Source organism: Brachyistius frenatus, unplaced genomic scaffold (assembly GCF_029030835.1).
Source record: "Brachyistius frenatus isolate BFR_SWC_R1_liver_20210118 unplaced genomic scaffold, ASM2903083v1 Contig_26, whole genome shotgun sequence".
NCBI classification, from domain to species: domain Eukaryota; kingdom Metazoa; phylum Chordata; class Actinopteri; family Embiotocidae; genus Brachyistius; species Brachyistius frenatus.
Window position 1 is genome coordinate 4,297,559 of NW_027210625.1, and position 17,112 is coordinate 4,314,670.

The 17,112-nt window shown below is 50.4% G+C and overlaps 3 protein-coding genes across 5 annotated transcripts; all 3 read right to left on the reverse strand.

The window, feature by feature from the left end:
- Window positions 1-602: 602 nt before the first annotated feature.
- On the reverse strand, window positions 603-4,352 carry chst10 (carbohydrate sulfotransferase 10). 2 transcript variants are annotated; one of them, XM_069698357.1, is made up of 6 exons: window positions 4,261-4,352; window positions 3,836-3,979; window positions 3,624-3,733; window positions 3,265-3,490; window positions 3,033-3,138; window positions 603-1,332 (listed from the first exon to the last, which is right to left on the reverse strand). In XM_069698357.1, exons 2-6 carry the CDS (start codon window positions 3,927-3,929, stop codon window positions 780-782), a joined length of 1,089 nt encoding a protein of 362 aa, XP_069554458.1. In that variant the 5' UTR covers window positions 3,930-3,979; window positions 4,261-4,352; the 3' UTR covers window positions 603-779. The 2 variants fall into 2 exon arrangements, with proteins under 2 accessions (XP_069554458.1, XP_069554459.1); XM_069698358.1 differs by lacking the exon at window positions 3,624-3,733 and having other exon boundaries at window positions 3,786-3,979.
- A 491-nt stretch (window positions 4,353-4,843) lies between these two features.
- rpl31 (ribosomal protein L31) lies at window positions 4,844-6,072 on the reverse strand. The gene is made up of 5 exons (XM_069698359.1): window positions 6,008-6,072; window positions 5,446-5,549; window positions 5,211-5,336; window positions 5,000-5,112; window positions 4,844-4,915 (listed from the first exon to the last, which is right to left on the reverse strand). The coding sequence occupies exons 2-5, from the start codon at window positions 5,547-5,549 to the stop codon at window positions 4,884-4,886; spliced, it is 375 nt and encodes a 124-aa protein (XP_069554460.1). The 5' UTR covers window positions 6,008-6,072; the 3' UTR covers window positions 4,844-4,883.
- Window positions 6,073-7,659: 1,587 nt separating this feature from the next.
- On the reverse strand, window positions 7,660-16,919 carry zc3h13 (zinc finger CCCH-type containing 13). Of its 2 annotated transcripts, none has more exons than XM_069698361.1 (20): window positions 16,777-16,919; window positions 16,111-16,317; window positions 15,901-16,004; window positions 15,647-15,755; window positions 15,405-15,516; window positions 15,099-15,265; window positions 14,823-14,971; window positions 14,421-14,621; window positions 14,121-14,288; window positions 13,668-14,011; window positions 13,051-13,521; window positions 12,651-12,899; window positions 12,034-12,568; window positions 11,747-11,943; window positions 10,393-11,619; window positions 9,553-10,299; window positions 9,313-9,456; window positions 8,878-9,078; window positions 8,490-8,653; window positions 7,660-8,299 (listed from the first exon to the last, which is right to left on the reverse strand). In XM_069698361.1, the coding sequence occupies exons 2-20, from the start codon at window positions 16,306-16,308 to the stop codon at window positions 8,099-8,101; spliced, it is 5,688 nt and encodes a 1,895-aa protein (XP_069554462.1). In that variant the 5' UTR covers window positions 16,309-16,317; window positions 16,777-16,919; the 3' UTR covers window positions 7,660-8,098. The 2 variants fall into 2 exon arrangements, with proteins under 2 accessions (XP_069554462.1, XP_069554461.1); XM_069698360.1 differs by having other exon boundaries at window positions 14,421-14,624.
- Between the last annotated feature and the right edge of the window lie 193 nt (window positions 16,920-17,112).

Below are 17,112 nucleotides of genomic sequence, written 5' to 3' on the forward strand. Positions count from 1 at the left end.
GAGTTAATATTATTATAAATAGCGACGCGTGATACAAATGTCGGGTTGCGAGAGTCACGTTAAGAGCGTTTTACACACGCGGTACATTTCGGATAGAAAATAACACGGTCCTTTAAAATCCAGCGCCGGTTTCCTTCGGTGTCCCGGTAGCGTTAACGGCTAAATAGACGGAGCACTCGGGTATCTTTCCGTTTCGGCGAAGGCGGGCCGGTACGGAGCGCGTTCGAACCGATCGGGAGTCATTTACCGCCTCGCGTGAGACATCCGCGCGAATCCGCGGTACAAAATGTTAAAAGTTTTACGCGAAACGCATCCGTGTCCGATCGGGTCGTATTATATTCTCGCCCGCGGCCGGGCCTCCCCGACCGTCTCCGCCCGCGTCCGGCTTCACGGCTACGAGTGCAGAAGACGGGACGCGTCGTCGAAACCGGAGGTCCGTACGTGGCGACGTGACGTCTCCGCTACGGGGCGAGGGGCCCGTGTCCCCCGGCGTCACCAAGCGCACGGCAACCTTAAATATAACGGCGCGTTTCATTTGCACCTGTAGTTGACCTGTATAAGGACTTCGTCTTCTCGCCGTGGAGACGCTGCGATGATCGCCGACGTCTCCTCCCTCCTACGAAACGCCGTCGAATTGTTACGAAAATACTTCGCCGGCGGGAAGCGCTCGGTCGTCCCGGCTACGGTGGCTAAAATGAGAAGGGGGACGTGGCGCGCGGGTAGCTACGATACGCCTCCGTCCGTCCGTCAACCCGAGATGCCGTCGGCGTCCGGCGGTTTTAGTTCAGCAGAAAGTCCGGGCTCGGGTAGCCGAAGAGGCCGAAGTCGCCGCGGTAACGCGCGTAGAGACGCCTGACGTCCCGCTTGCTGACGCCCGAGAAGTAGCGCTCCACCTTGGTCCTGTTGTAGCGGGTGATGCCCAGAGGGATGGCCGGGTAGGACACCAGCCCCTCGACGCCGGCCGCCCTGAGGATGTGGGGGGCGTCCCGCTCCAGCGTCTCGTGGTGGCCGACCACGCTGTAGTGTATTTCGCACGGCGCGCACAGCTCGGCGTAAGTCACCCAGTGGATAATGTGCTCGCCGAACTGCCGGTCCGTTCGCCGGCGGCCCTCCGCGTCACCCAGGTAACGGACAAAGTCCTCGAAGTGCAGACCCGAGGCGGCGAGGTCGTCGTCGCGGTGGACCTTGCGGTATTTCCGTATGATGGCGGGAGCGATGTCGTGCTTGTACCAAGGCTCGAAGCGAGGGTTCTTCACAAACTTGTCCTTGAACGCGGAGATCAGGCGCTCGAAGGGATCTCGCACGATGAAGAACTTAAAGTACGTGTTCAATCTGTTCAGGCACACAGCGAAGTTTCATGAGAACACTTGTGAACTCTTGTTGACCACCATAAAAATAAAAAAAAATTAAATTAAAAAATGACATTAAAAATAAAAACATGAAATTAAAAATAAAAATAAATAAATAAAATTAAAAAAAATGAAATAAAAATTTTAAAAAATGAAATTACAAAATGACATTAAAAATAAAAACATGAAATTAAAAATAAAAATAAATAAATAAAAAAAATTTAAAAAATGAAATAAAATTTTTAAAAATGAAATTAAAAATTGACATTAAAAATAAAAACATGAAATTAAAAATAAAAATAAATAAATAAAATAAAAAAAATGAAATAAAATTTTTAAAAAATGAAATTAAAAAATGACATTAAAAAAAAAAACATGAAATTAAAAATAAAAATAAATAAATAAAATAAAAAATGAAATAAAATTTTAAAAAAATGAAATTAAAAATTGACATTAAAAATAAAAACATGAAGTTAAAAATAAAAATAAATAAATAAAATTTAAAAAAATGAAATAAATTTTTTTTTAAATGAAATTTAAAAATGACATTAAAAATAAAAACATGAAATTAAAAATAAAAATAAATAAATAAAAAATTTTAAAAAAATGAAATAAAATTTTTAAAAAATGAAATTAAAAATTGACATTAAAAATAAAAACATGAAATTAAAAATAAAAATAAATAAATAAAATAAAAAAATGAAATAAAATTTTAAAAAATGAAATTAAAAAATGACATTAAAAATAAAAACATGAAATTAAAAATAAAAATAAATAAATAAAATTAAAAAAATGAAATAAAATTTTAAAAAAATGAAATTAAAAATTGACATTAAAAATAAAAACATGAAGTTAAAAATAAAAATAAATAAATAAAATAAAAAAAATGAAATAAATTTTTTTTAAATGAAATTAAAAAATGACATTAAAAATAAAAACATGAAATTATAAATAAAAATAAATAAATAAAATAAAAAAATGAAATAAAATTTTAAAAAATGAAATTAAAAATTGACATTAAAAATAAAAACATGAAATTAAAAATAAAAATAAATAAATAAAATTAAAAAATGAAATAAAAATGTTTAAAAATGAAATTAAAAAATGACATTAAAAATAAAAACATGAAATTAAAAATAAAAATAAATAAATAAAATTAAAAAATGAAATAAAAAAAATTTAAAAATGGAATTAAATATAAAAATATGAAATTAAAAATAAAAATAAATAAATAACATTTTAAAAAATGAAATTAAAAATATAAATAAAAAAACTGAACCCATCTTTCATTGTAATAAGTGAAGACTTTAGAGATTATTATCATTATCATCCCACCGCGAGACACAATTTTGGTACATTCTGTCCCGTATTTCGAGGTCATCCGCATCCCGCTGCCTCATTGTTTTCCCCTCATGTCTGTGGAAGACTTATTTTGCAGGAGGTGGGGGGGATTATTTTTCTTTATACATTTTTCAAGCGCGTCGGGGTTTTTTTGTTTTGTTTTTTATCATCACGTGTTCAAAAACATTTGGACAATAAATAAAGAACACCACAGAATCTTTTAGAAGCTAAAACACTCGCGGGACAAAATCATTCAGCTGCTCGCTTTTACATCGGTCCGGTTTCAGGCGACGCCCGACGAGGCTCGTGAAACCGGACCAGACGAGCGCACGGTCGACTGACCTGTGAGTTATTTCCTGCGGAGCGAGTGAGGAGAGGCGAGGCAGGCCGTTTTTGTCGTGGTCGTGGACGAGGTTTTCTGGGATCTCCTCCACACTGGGGAACGCTCCTGCAAACGACAACAGAAACCGTCAACTGAATCAACTAAATCGTCGCCGTCGTAATAATTAACAGGTTGATCCACGACGTCTTTTTCTCACCGCGTCGCTTTTACCTTCGTCCGATCCCCGCTTACCGTTGAGCACAATGAGGACCTTCTTCCACTGCGTGTTTCCCACTTTAGGCGTCTGGCAGAACAGGATCTTTTGTTTGTCGCAGACGAAGATGCGGTCGAGGACGAACTTGCTGATGGAGACGCGAGTCAGATTCCTGAGGCTGCTGTTCTTGCACACGGACGAGAGCAGCTCGACTCGCTTGTCGGAGACCGACTGCCACTCCGTCGCTGTTGGAACCACCGAAAACTGAAAACGCAAACAAATAAACAACAACAACAACAACGCTTAGCCTTGTTTTTAATGTGTTACAGCAGAGAAAAAAAAAAAAAAAAAAAAAAAAAGGAAATGGACTACAATTAGTGACGTGTCAATAAAACACCTGATCTGATGGCTTTGGAGCTCGTTTTTCTGGCCTGGTCCCAGGAATGGGTTTAACCCCCCTGGTGCCCGCCACCGTCCCACTCTGACCACCGGCTCTCTCTCCATAGTCTACAACAACAACAACAACAACAACAAATACACATACACACACGTTATTTACCTCTCTAACCGCGTCAGCTGTGGTTATCAGCATTAAAAGCAGCAGCTCACCATCCACGGCTCTGAAGCTGATGAACTTGCTGACGAACATCAGGATGAGCAGCACCCAGCCGCAAGCCCCGAGGAGCAGCCAGTGGTGCCGCATCGCGTCCTGCGTGAGCCGACGGCCATGGAAACAGCGAGCAGCGCTCCCACCTGGATAGATATAGATATAGATAGATAGATAAATCAATAAATCGTTCAAACATCGTATCAAACGTGTTGTTTTGTTTTGGGTTTTTTTTTTTGTTTTTTTTTAGCCAGCGAGCTAGCTGGTCAGCTAGCCGACCAACTAGCCACACCTGCCGGACTGTCGTCAGCCGAGGAGCGACTTCAACCCGCGCTAATTCAGGTTTTATTCACATTATAATTAAAGAAAGAAAAAAGAAAAGAAAAAAAAAAAACCACACGCCGACCTGAGCTGCCTCGTATCTCACCTCCTCGTCGAGTTACAGCTACTTCACGTCGGACGGAGCCATCGCGTCTCGCCTTCTTCACAACATCCGACTGACAGTAAAAACCAGTAGCGCCCCCTGGCGGCGGCGGCTGGCAGCGGCGGCGCCCCCTGGCGGCGCAGCTCGGTGGCGCACATCCACCTTTTGTTCTCGCTTCATCCAGCCGACGGTGTCTCGATAAATACCTCAAGTATGAAAAGAACTGCAAGGCCGCTTTGTCATGTCTGTCTCCTTCAACGACATACTAATAGGAAGAAATTAAAAACCTTTTTTTTTTTTTCCTTTTCTGACGCAACCATCCTTTCAGCATGTACAGTTGAAATTATGAGGAAGACGCATCGATCGGAGGAGGAAGGACCGGCCGCAAAACAGCTCTTTATTGTCTTAATAAAAGTCATCTTGGTAATAAACATGTTATTGCAAACCCGTCACCAGCATATCGCTCGATTTATATGTTGTTTTTTTCCCCCGTTATAGTACACTTTATGTGTAACGTATAATCCAAAACCCAAACTAACCTTTTAGTATAAAACAAAACCTGAAATAAAGCCACGACAAAAAGAGCTCTTTTTATTTAATTTATTCCACTCGCAGAGGGGACAAATCTAGTTTTCATCAACATTGACCGTCTGCAGACCTGTGGAAGAGAAGAGAGACATGATTTAATAACACGCTTCGATTACATCCGTACACGAGTCGGCGAGCTGCGCGTTTTATTTACCTTTGCATGTGGTGACGGGGACGTACGTGACCAGGGTGTACAGTTTGTTGGGAGAGTCCTCGTCCTCGTTACGCTTCCTGGACAGACGTACGCGTATCCTGTACGGCACGTTCCTGCGGGGGACACACACACACACACCAACACTTAGGACGTCCCGTTTCCAGCACCGCCGAGTGTTATTTCACCGTATTTCAAACGGCCGCCGTCTCACCTGACACCTTTGCTCCACACCGCCTTGTTGAGGCGGGTGTCGATGCGGACATCGGGGGTTCCCATCTCCTTCACCGCGAACTTGCGGATCTCCTTGATGGCGCGTGGAGCCCTCCTCTTGAACCCGCTGCAACAAAAACAACAAACAAACAAACAAACAAACAAACACGTTAAGACTTGGAAGTCGTTCCCTGTTTTCCAAACACGTCTTGGTGGTGTTGAAGATCTCCACTCACACTCCGTGGATGCGCTTGTGGACATTGATGGTGTACTCTCTGGTCACCACCTCGTTGATGGCTGAACGCCCCTTCTTTTTCTCTCCTTTCTTAGTTGGGGCCATCTGCAAACAAGCACGTTGACTTTTGATTTATTTATTTTAAATCTTAAGCGTTAAATACGAGCTGCGCATGCGCAGTTTAAAAAACAACAACAAGACGTTAATAAACTTCGGAGATATCATCGTTTGCGGACTTTATAAGTCCTGTAATAGCAAAGAAAACCCACACAAAAAATACAAAACTGCTTTCAGCACCTACGCAAGCACAAAGTAAAGCTGCGAAGTTAAACGCGAACAACCATTTTAGAGTAAAAACGAGCACCGAGCAGCCCGGCGGTACGAAACCTCCCGCTCGTCGCTGTTAATCGTTTTTAAACACATCCGACCGCGTCAAAAACCTCCCGCGGCAGCACGGAGAATACTAATACACGTATTTACGACAAGTCTGCGCTCAATTCTGCCTTTAATGACACAGGATGGCTCTAGATTGTGGAAATCTAATTCCCGATGAAAACACTCACCTCGGCTGTGAGCTGAGGCGGAAGTCGGAAGGACGGATCAAAAGTAGAGCATTGTGGGTAAAGGAAACCAGTCCGTGTTTTTTTTTATGTCCGCTGACAACAAATGCACTCGCGAGAGTTCCTAGTGTTTCACTAATTCGTATTTGTTCTGCTGAATGGACAAACTTTACCGAAAACAATAAATCAAACAAACTTACGCCCAAAAAAACGTCTACGTTATTGTACTTTTATAAATATTTGGACACGATGAAGACGGTTAAAAGTATTTATCATATTGTAGTATTTATGTTCCCACCTATTCTGCCGTCGTTTATTTCGTTCGTTTAGTGATTTCCTTTTTCTTTGAACGTCAACATAAACCACCTTAACTGCAGTAATACTGCAACGACACGAGCGGATCACGGCAATTGTATTACGGACAATAAAACCCATCGTTGTACTCAATTCAGGAGGCATTTTGGCAAAAGACAATAGATCTCCAGCATTACAAGGGACGACGAGAAACTCCAAATGTTTAGGACGAACATAAGACACGACAAGAGCGCTTCATAATGGTGACACCGTCATTAAGTGGTTGTGGTTATATGTAAATCACAACTTACCTCAAAATGGTTAAGCTTGCTCCTAGAGGCTGACTTCATATCGATGCTCCTGTATATGTTCGTCCTGATAACGCAGCGCCGTGTGTTTATGTTTCTGCACAGGTCGTCTTTGTTTGTCTTTACTCGGCAAGATGTCATCACAGTGTAAAAAAAAAATGCCATTCTGTATTTATTTTTGCAGTAAAAAAAATAAATTAAAAAAAATAATCAATAAATAAAAAATACAGCGTTAAACCACATATTACTCGTGCGGCTCAAAACTTCACCTTCAACCTCAGACGGGGAAAAAAAACCAAAAAGCAGTTCGGGAAAGTGTTTTTTTGTTGTTGTTGTTGTTGTTTGTTTTTCTAACGCCAGTGGTCACACAAACAGATCTCTCCATGTCTGTAATGTTACTCGTATATTTCACGTCACAGTTGCGTGGCCGAGGACGGGGTTGTCATGGTGAATCCAGGGTTTTGAGAGACCCCCCCCCCCTCCCCTCTCCCTCCTCCTCCCCACCTCCTCCCTCCTCCTCTTCCTCCTCCTCCATCCTAATCTGTTCTTTAACCTGTTCCGCTGGTTTGTCCATTGAAATTGTGTCCCAGCGCTCCCAGAGTGAACAACCTGCTCTTTTTTTTAACCGTCTCTTGTTGAGTTTGAGAGTGTTGTGACACCCACGTCCCGCTGGAGCACTTGTTTCTTCCAGCTGTGCGAGACTTATCGTGACCCTGGACGGTCAGGCTGCCGGACACAGAAGGAAGGAGGTCAGATTAATGACGTTTTCCGTCAGTTTTCTCTAAGCGGTATAATGTCTTCTTCTTTTTTTCCTATTGGGAACATCTTGCCTCCTTTTCTTTTTTTGGGGGGAGTGGGGGGGTGATGATGTGGGGCTGGCGAGGAGAGGAAATCCCACATGGCGGTGTCGGCGATCGCTTCAGTTCATGCCAAACCGCTCAAAAAGAAATACATCGACCGAAAAACAAAACAAATCCCGTTCCCACATCTGTAACAAATGACATTGGAATAAAGGAATAGTTTGCAAAGCAAAAGACCCGTTACAAACATCCATCAACATCTAACGATTTTAATGCACAACATAGGAAATCGAATCAGTCATTAGGTTAAGAGGGCCAAACTGACGTACAAAATCTGCTCTAAAACACGGTAATAATGCACAAAAAAAAAAAAACACACAAAGCCCTCGGGACGCTTTCTCCTACATGGTTCACTACACGCCTCCGTAGGCCACAATGTCCTGTCGTCTATTGTGCGGCACTTGCGGATCATCCAAAACACGCAAGATTCACAATTTGGCTGTTTTTCCGGTATTTCCTCTCAGGACTTCAAAGAAGAAGAAAAAACAAAAAAACAAAAAAAAAAAAAAAAACATTACGTCATGAAATGAGAGAATGACAGAAACAGAGTTAGGGCTGAGAAGCTTATCACTTATCGTGTGTTTTTGTTGTCGTTGATGTTTGTTTGTTTGTTTGTTTGTTTTATTTTACTCTCAGGACACACACACCTCCGGCTGTGCTTCGCTGAGCTTATTACCGCCGGCCTCAGAGACTTCGGCCGCCGGTGCCGGTCCGCCGTCCGACCGTTCTGGTGCCGACGCCTGGCCGGCCATTGTCCTTCTGAAGAGACGCATGCTCATCTGGAGCAGCTCGTTGTCTACCACGGGCGTAGTGGGGTACTGCTTGGTTAGGCCCTGAAAATGAAAATAATAATAATTTAAAAAAAAGAAAAGCAAAAGACAAAAAAAAAGAGAGAGAGAGAGAGAGAGAGCACATTTCTCTTTCCAGCTCTTCGTCAGACCGGTACATCTCAATGACTTCTACGCACTCTAACAACGGCCCGCGACGCGAGTCGTCGCCGCGTTACGATCGGAGGACGTCTACCTTCTCGTTTTTTAACAGCTGCCGGCGGATGGCGAAGTCCCTGCGCGCGCACAGGGCCTTGCAGCAGGGCCCCAGGTTGGTCAGTAGGCCCGCCCTCTCCACCCGCCTGTTCAGGGCCGCCATGTTCAGGGCCCCCAGGTCGTGCTCGAAGAGCTTGTCGACATCTGGAAGGAGAGTATCGACGGAGAGCTTTAGACTGACGGGTCGTGCCGCAATTTCAAATAAGAATGAATACCTGACCTGTATTAAATAAATAAATACATTTAAAAATAAATAAACAGCACAAACGTTCTTCGCCTTTAACTGCGGAATACGGACATTCGACTCACGGAGGACGAAATGACCGAGATGAGAAGTAACGCGACGGCTCGACCGTGTCGCGACTCACCTTTGGGATCGTCCAACTCTGACTTGCACACCTCCTTGACTTGCTGCAGGAGTTCGGGGCCGGCGAGTCGCTTGGAGATGCCCGCCCTGAGAAGCACCGCCCCCGGGGTGAACCGGAGCAGGGCGGCCCCTGCCGCCCGGGGCTCCTGTTTCTGTTTAGGCATCAGGCTGGACCAGTCCACATCAATCACGTCCAGAGGACCTGTTCACGGAGACGCGGTGGGTTCATTTCAAGAGGAAGAGTTATTGTAATTTTTTTTATTTGTTTGATTATGATTATGATTATTATTATTATTATTATAATATAATAGTTTTGGAACAAACTACCGCTCAAGAAAAAGTAAACAAAAGACTTGAAGATAAACAAAGGACAACAGAAATTCCACCAAACGTTTCCGCACCGTTATTTTTCTCCGTAGGAGCTATTAAACGATACCTGTAATTTTCTCGTCGTCTTGTTGATCCTCTTTTTTCTGGCTGTCGGCCAGAATCTCGTCCAGCTCGTCGTCGCTGATCGGTTCGTACTCCTCTCCGACGGACGCGGCTGACTGGCCGTCGTCTTCTTTCCCGTCGTCGTCCCCTAAAAAAACAACATACAGCGGCCCGTTCGTTTAAATCCAAGCGGGAGAAACGGAGGAAGCGGGTCGACGACGCGGACGCGTATCCGTCTCCTTACCGTCGACGCTGTCCGTCCTCTCCGTCTCCCGCTGCTCTCCGGCGAGATGGTGACTGTTGCTCGGTTTGTCGGCCTCTTGAGGACCGAAGGCCTCCCGCGGCAGCAGAGGCTCGTAGTCGCCCCTGTCCTGCCTCGTCGGGTCTCCTCTCATTTCGCCCCTCACGTCCCCTCGTCCCGGAGCCCTGGGGTCCCCGTGCGGCGGCGGGTCCGTCGTCATCGTCGCCCTCTCCCTGTCTCGATCGCCCCCTCTTTCGCCTCTGCCGTCTCTCTCCCGCTCCCTCTCTCGTTCCCTCTCCCGCTCCCGCTCGTGCTGTTGGATGAGTCCTTCGGGGAGTAAGCGTTCCCTGTCCCTGACGTCCCGCTCTCGCAGGAGCGGTTCGCGACCGGGACGCATCAGCAGGGGCTCCCGTCCCCTGCTCGGCCAGTCCCTGGGCTCAGGCTCCCAGTCTCTCTGCTGCTGCAGCGGCTGTTGGAGGAGCATGGGCGGCTGTTGCTGCTGCTGTTGTTGCTGCTGCTGCTGCTGTTGTTGTTGCTGTTGCTGCTGTTGCTGTTGCTGTTGTTGCTGTTGCTGTTGCTGTTGCTGAGGAAGAGGTCGGAGGTCCTTTCGGTCTCGTTCCCTCTCGAACGGCTCCCTGTCTCTCTCCCGCTCTCTGCTGTCGTAGGAGCCGGCGCGGGACCTGGACCTCGCCTGCCTCTCGGAGTCCGGAGAGCTGCGTCTGGAGCTGTGGCTGCGGGAATCTTGCCGGTCTGTAAAGCGGTAAAAGAGAAACGTTTTAGCTTTAAACTAAATACGGTCTACTAAAGTTTACAAAACTCGGTGAATTCGTGGCGCGTCCGTACCCGACGAGGTGCTGCGGCTGGGCTCTCCTCTTCTCAGCTGGTCGATTCGAGATTTCCTCTCCGCCCCCGGAAGTTCGCTCGGCGCCGGCCTCTCGCGCTCTCTTTCTCTCTCCCGATCCCGAGAGTTGGCGCCCCGCGGCCTGCCGCGGCGCGACCGCGGCCCCTGGGGGTCGTCCCGGTGGGCGGACTCGTCGGAGGGTGAACGCGGGCGTCGGGAGGACGCGCGGCTCTGGTTGCTGCCCATGCTGCTGCTGCGCGTCTGCTCCGGCGGGGGCTTGCGGAGCAGCGGCTGGGACATGAGAGGCTGCGGAGTCATAGTCTGCAGCAGCATCGGGGGATCCTGGGAGAGCAGCGGAGCGATGGGCGGCGGGTTACACCTCTCCCTGTCCCTGCCCGCCCGGAGGCCGCCGCCGCCGCCTCTCCTGAGAGGTTCGGCCAGGGTCTTCTCGGCGGGTGCCGGGGGAGCCGGCGTTTCCGGCGGTCCTCCTCGCTCCGTGACCTCCTCGTCCGACCAGTCGCTGAAGTTGTCCGTTTTGGAAAGCGGCGAGGGCGCGGCGGCGCCCCCGGCTACGCCGCGGTGATCGGGTCTCGTCGAGGGCGGCGGTGTCCGAGGACCCCTCTTTCTCTTATTGTGAGGCTGACGGGCTAAAGTTTCCTCCTCGGACGCGTCCGATTCTCCCTCTCGCGACCGTTTCCGCTTTCGCTCGAGCGCCTTCTTCTTGGCCCCTTTCCTCGGAGAGTGCGAGGCCGGAGGCACGTCTGAGAAAGCGGCGGTCGGGGGCTCGGGGTTGAAGCGGTCCCCCGCCGTAGCCGGGCTGTTGCAGGCGCCGATCTCCTCTTCTTTGCGCCCCTTCTTTACGCCCTTCCTCTGCGACTTGGCCTTCTTCTTTCCCTCCTCGTGGGACTGCGAGCCGACCGCGTCTCTGTCGTCGCCGCCGGCGAGGGACGAAGGGGGAGGCGGCGTGGAGTCTCGCTGCTCTCGGCCTCGGCTACGGGAGTCGGGCGGGGCGTCCGGGAGGTGCTCCGCGCGTCTGTCGACCGCTCTGCTTCGCTCCGGGCGAGGCTCCGGCTCCTCGTGGCGACCTCGGGCGTCCCTCTTGTCCCCGCGGCGCTCTTCGTCCTTCCAGTGGGCGGACTTGTCGTCGGACGCGGCTCCCCTCGGCGGCGACCGTAACGAGGGGTCCTGGGGACGCACCACCTGGCTCAGCAGACGATGCTTGTCTCCGTCTGGGCGCGAGACACGGCAGAGGGACGGAAATTATCCACAGACATGACTTTTTCATTTTGTACATTTGCGAGATCTGTCTAAACAAATGGAGGCGACGCGCTTCACGTTCAAAAACAATTTCCTTACTGTCAGATGGAGGCGGACACGCCGGGCTGGGGAGGAGCGGCGGCGGGTGGAGCTTGGCCTGCCCTCGGCCGATCGGGCGCTCGCTTTTGTCCTCGCCGCTATTGTAGCCGTCGCTGTCTGCGGGACTGAGATCCCGCGCCGTGCGCTTGGGCGAGGGTCGGGGGCTCGGGCTGCTCTCCACCCGGGGTCTCTTGCGGCTAAAAGGCGGAGGACCAAAAGCGCAGAATAAATATCAGACGTTCGGGCGTCGGGGCGGATCGACGTGCGCGCCCGGTCTCGATACGTGCCTCGTCTTGCGATCGTCCCGGGTGTCTCGGACGGACCGGTTGTCCCTGCCTCCTCCTCCGCCGCCGCCGCCGTCGTCTCTCCTCTCCCTCCTCTCGTCCCGTCCTCTCTCTCGCTCCTCCCACTCCCGCTGCCTCTCCCTCTCCCGCTGCTCCCTCTCCCTCTCCCGCTCCCTCTCCTTCCTCTCCCGCTCCCTCTCTCGCTCCTCCCTTTCTCTCTCTCGCTCCTCCCTCTCCTCGCGCTCGCGCTCCCGCTCTCTCTCCCGCTCTCGTTCCCGCTCCCTCTCTCTCTCTCTGAGCCGCTCCCTCTCGACCTCCCTCTCCTTCTCCTTCTCCCTCTCCTTCTCCCTCTCCCGCTCCCTGTCCCGCTCCTTCTCTTTCTCCCTGTCCCGCTCCCTCTCTCGCTCTCTGTCCCGGTCGCGGGTCCTGTCCTCTCGCCTGTCCTCGGTTCGATCTGTCCTGCGCTCGTCTCTTCTCTCCTCCCTCTCGGGCTCCTCTGACCTCCCCTGATGTCTGTTTGGAGAAGCTGCTCTCTGGTCTGGAAGGAGAGAAAAGAAAGCGATCGCCAATTAGTTTCTTCTTCTTTCGACGCGTCCAAATAAACCCCGTCCTCCTCGCACCTCTGTCTCGGTTGTCTCTGCGATCCCGCTCTCCGTGTCCTCCTCTCCTGTCGTAAGAGGAGTCTCGGGCCGGCTCTCCTCTTCTGTCGCTCTCGTAGCGATCTCGGTCCGAACCCTTCTCGGAGCTTCTTTCGTTGGCGCTCCTCTCCGCGCTCCTCTCCGCGCTGCGTTCGCGTACCGCGCCGCTCCGGGAATCCCAGTTGTCGTGGCCGCTTTCCAGCTGGGATCCGCGGGAGCTTCTGTTTGAGCCTGGCCGAAGACATAAAGGAAAAAGGAGAAAAAAGAGGAGAAAAAAAGAAATTACACACAGGCGCGCGGGACAAAACGGCAGTTGCATTTTCATACCGTCGGCGTCGCTTAAAAGCTCCTTGGAAAAAAACAACATAAAAAAAGTTCGTGCCTTTCTCAGACGTTTCGTTCGCGCGTCCTCTCCCTCGCCCGTTCCTGTCGGCTCTGTCCGTCCTGCTCTCCGTCCGTCCCTCGCTTCTACTTCCGTCTTCGCGTCCGTGACCTCTCCCGTAACTCCTGTCGTCCTGAGCCGCTTCCTCCTTCCTGTGGGCGTCCGTCCTCTCGCGCTCCTTCTCCTTTTCCCGCTCTCTCTCCTTCTCCCTCTCTCGCTCCCTGTCGCGGTGCTCGAGCGACTCCCGACTGGAGCGCGTCTCCGTCCTGCTCTCTCTCGAGTCCTTGGCGTCCCTGTTGTCTCGGCCGTCCCGGGACTCTCGGGCCGTCTCCCTCCCTCGATCGCGAGCGTCCCGTTGCTCGCGGCTCTCCCTGGCGTCTCTGTCGTCGCGAGCGTCCCGCGACGATACCTGCTCGGAGTCGTAGTCCCGGTCGTCGCGGAAACTGTCCTTGTCTCGTTTGCCGCGGCTTTCTGTTTGCAGAAGAGACGCAAAGCTTAACCGGCGAAGAAGGGGAGGATTTTACGAATGAATGAGAACACGGATTGGAAAAAAATCTTCAAAACGGCCAACGGAGACAAAAGACAAAACAAGTACGGCGGCTGAGCGCCGAGATTACCGTCTCTGCGCTCGCGTTTGCGCTCCTGAGCCGGCGGACTCCTCTCTCTTTCCCCGCGGCTCCTCTCTCGGCCCCTGGAGCGGCGTCGGCCGGGGCTCGATCGGTCGGACCGCCGGTGGGGCGAGGAGGCGTCGTGGGAGGCGGGAGGCGATCGGGAGCGCCGGGAGCTCGGAGGCGAGGAGGCGGAGGCCTGCGCCGCGGAGCTCCTGCGGTAGCCCGGGGACGAAGAGCGCCGCCGCCGCGGCGAGGGAGACTGTCGCTGGGCGGAGGAACCCGAGTGGGAGGAAGGGGAGCGGTGGCGAGGAGGACTGGGGGAGCGCCGGTGGCGCGGAGGGGATGGAGACCTGCGGGGAAATCGGGTTATTTCTTCAGGGCCGCCGTGTCCGGTATTTCAACGGTGACGGTTTCGGGAGGGGGGGGTGCCTCGCCGTCACATAAAATATACGCGCTAACCTGTGAGGAAGGGAAGCCGGCGCCGGGGATTTGTGGGACGGAGCTTTAGGAGAGGGGGATTTCTTCCTGGCCGAGGGCGACGCCCCCCCGGAAGGAAACGACACGCTACGAGAACGCTCCTCCGACGTCACCGACCGCTTGGCCTTGTTGGAACTGTCCGATCGGTCCCTACGAACAAAAAGATCACGTTTAGGACGAGCCGGAGATAACGAGTCAGGATAACGGCGCAGACATTTGCTTCTATAAACAACAAAGAACACTTAGACAAAGAAGAAAAACAAACAACGGTCGGCACTCCACCTGCGTTTCTCCTTCTTCTCCTTATGTTTCTCGGTATCTCGTCCGCGGTCTTTCCCCTCTTTCTGCTTCTCCTCGGACTTCTCCTTGTTCTTGTGCTTGCCTTTGTGTTTCTTCCCGACCGCCGGGAGGTCCGGAGGGACCGGGGGAGGAGGGCTGGGGGTACGGGGCCCTTTCTTCTTACCGTGGCTTCCTTTGGTAGGCCTGCTTCGACGTAACGTGGAGAATATGAATCGCACGAGATGTCGGTTATAGCGGGTCCAAAAACCCTCGGACGCAATGAAGCGCGTTTAATAACGAGGATTAAAAGCAGGCAATTTCACTTCGGTCTCGTCGAAATTCTTTTGAAAAAAGTTGAAATTACGATTCCGTACATCCCGGCAACTAAAAACAACGGCTTCTCACCTGGCAGTCTCTGACACGGGCGAGGACGCCGCCGCCTTTTTCTCTTTCTTCCCGGAGCCGGGCCCTTTGGTCCCGCTTTTGCTTTTCGGGGAGCCGCCGGACTTCCTGGACGACGGCGAGTCTTTGGAGCTCGACCGCTCGGGGGAGGCCTGAGGGACAGAGACGACGATTGAGACTCAGACCCGTATTTCGGCGAGCCGTCACGCGCGCGTTCGGGCTGAAAATAGCTAAAAGTCTAATTCCGATCACGGGTTCAACGCGTCGCTGCGGACTTACCTTTGGCAAAGCCGTGGTTCGGACTTTCGAGGGAGTCTCGTCTTTCTTGACGACAATCTCGTCTCTCTTTTCCAGGTTCTCCTGTTCCAGTTTCATCAGTTCACGCTGAATCTTCTGGCGTTTCATCTCGAGGGATAACTCGTAGTCGTAGTCGCCGATATCAGAGTCTGGACGTCGGTAGGACAGGAAAAGCGTCAGTCAAAGTCAAAGCGCACGTGTTCTTTAACTCACTTCCATCCGTTATGACATTTGCATATAATCGCGTCACTTGGGCCTTTAAACTTGAACAAAACCAGCTACTAAAACCTTCGCGGTTGGTTTCCCACTCTGTGGGCTCTTCTTCGCTGGCTGGGGTGCGCTCCTTTGTGATCTTGATATCCTCCTTCTCCCTGTGTCGGCCTCTGGACGAATCTCTCTGCTGCGGACGGACAAACAATTATTACAATAACACGCAGGCGGTACCTTTTACTTCTTGGTCTTTACAGTTGTGTTCCTAGTTGCGAGTTTAACAACGATTCGCAATCGGATGCGTTGACAAACTCTCTTACTGTGGGGGACGTGGGCTCGTCTAAGTCTCGCTTCAGGTTTTCCGTGTCAACATCCTGTCTTTTATTCTTCATCCTCTCCCGCAGATCACCTGTGGGTCTCTCGGTTGACCTGCTCCATTCAGACGCAAACACGTAAACAAACGCGCACAAAAAAAAAAAAAAAAAAAAAAAACATGATGTGATGCAGATAATAAATAAATAAACCAACAACAGGAATGAATATTAATCACATTGAGAGATCCCAGGCATCTTACCGGCTAAAGCTAAATCCTTTGCCTCTCGGCTGAGGTCCATGTGTGTAGCGACAAGTGTTGCCGTAACTGCAATTACCGGTCTTCAGCCAATTTCTACAGTGACTCTGGAAGACACGAGTAAACAAGCCCGGTCAGGTGGTCAGGTGGTCGGTCAGGTGGTCAGGTGGTCAGGTAACATCTAGTCACCTGATGGAAGCAGGCGACACTTACATCAGCAGCATTACTCCCAGTGCTGGGGCCAAGTCTCTCGAACACGCTGGGCCTGCGGGAGGGGGCGGCGGGGTTGCTGTTGTTGTTGTTGTTGTTGGTGGTGGTGGTGGTGGTGCTGCTGGTGGTGGTGGTGGTGGTGCTGCTGTCAGATATGGTCTTTGAATTCTCCACTGTTACCTTCCGCCTGATCTTGGACATTCTGCAGGACTGGAAATAAAAACAACAACAACAACAACAAAAAACAAGAAGAAGAAGAGGCTCGGTGAGTTATCCCCGCGCGACATGTCAACAACCACAACCAATAACCTGCAGGTTAACGAGGTTCCCACCGATTATCACTTCTATAATAAACTCATAACACATCCGACCGCTGACTTCTGGCGAGCGCGCTAACTTAAGCTTAGCCGAAGCTAACTAAACAACGTTTAACCCCGCTGTTCCGGCGTCATTCAACTTATCCGACACGCGTGAATATTAGATAAACGAGTGATTAATGATGATGATGATGCCTCGCGCCTCGCGGGCGGACGTTTAACGCGGCGGTGAACTCGTTCAAGTCAACCGAAAGAGCTCGTGGCTGCTCGCTCCATCGTCGCGCGGGGCCTCGGCGCCTCCTTTCAGGCAGCCCTCGCCGCGTCGCGGCGGACGCGGAGCGGCGGGTCTCACCCAAGATATTGTTTCGGTGTCGCATCTGCTTTAGTCCAGTCAGCGGATTTAGCGCTTGTAGAATTTACAAGGCTTATTCTTTCAAATCAAAGGCAGACGCTGCCCTGGCTGCCTTCATATTGGCGGAGAGTGCGCGTCGTATGTCGTCTTCTTCGTCTGTGTTTAATAAAGGGGACTCGGACTCCAGGGGTTGACGCATTAGCGCCCCCTGCTGGCGTTCTTTTTTATTATTTTTCTAAATTATTTATTATTTTTCATCTTCAGCTGTCTATCCAAAAACTAGTATTTCCCTTCTACGTGTCAATTATATTATTTTATTAATGATGGCGCAGATTT

Excerpts from the sequence above, each read along its gene's own strand:
- chst10 (XM_069698357.1), bottom strand. The coding sequence starts at position 3,929 with ATGCGGCACCACTGGCTGCTCCTCGGGGCTTGCGGCTGGGTGCTGCTC. Across the intron at positions 3,734-3,835 it reads CAGCTTCAGAGCCGTGGATG|ACTATGGAGAGAGAGCCGGT; the intron begins GTGAGCTGCTGC and ends TTGTTGTTGTAG. Across the intron at positions 3,139-3,264 it reads GGTCCTCATTGTGCTCAACG|GAGCGTTCCCCAGTGTGGAG; the intron begins GTAAGCGGGGAT and ends TGTCGTTTGCAG.
- rpl31 (XM_069698359.1), bottom strand. The coding sequence starts at position 5,549 with ATGGCCCCAACTAAGAAAGGAGAGAAAAAGAAGGGGCGTTCAGCCATC. Across the intron at positions 5,337-5,445 it reads CACAAGCGCATCCACGGAGT|CGGGTTCAAGAGGAGGGCTC; the intron begins GTGAGTGGAGAT and ends TTTTTGTTGCAG. Across the intron at positions 4,916-4,999 it reads CCCCGTCACCACATGCAAAG|GTCTGCAGACGGTCAATGTT; the intron begins GTAAATAAAACG and ends TCTCTTCCACAG.
- zc3h13 (XM_069698360.1), bottom strand. The coding sequence starts at position 16,308 with ATGTCCAAGATCAGGCGGAAGGTAACAGTGGAGAATTCAAAGACCATA. Across the intron at positions 16,005-16,110 it reads CTGGGAGTAATGCTGCTGAT|AGTCACTGTAGAAATTGGCT; the intron begins GTAAGTGTCGCC and ends CGTGTCTTCCAG. Across the intron at positions 15,266-15,404 it reads GTGGGAAACCAACCGCGAAG|ACTCTGATATCGGCGACTAC; the intron begins GTTTTAGTAGCT and ends ACCGACGTCCAG.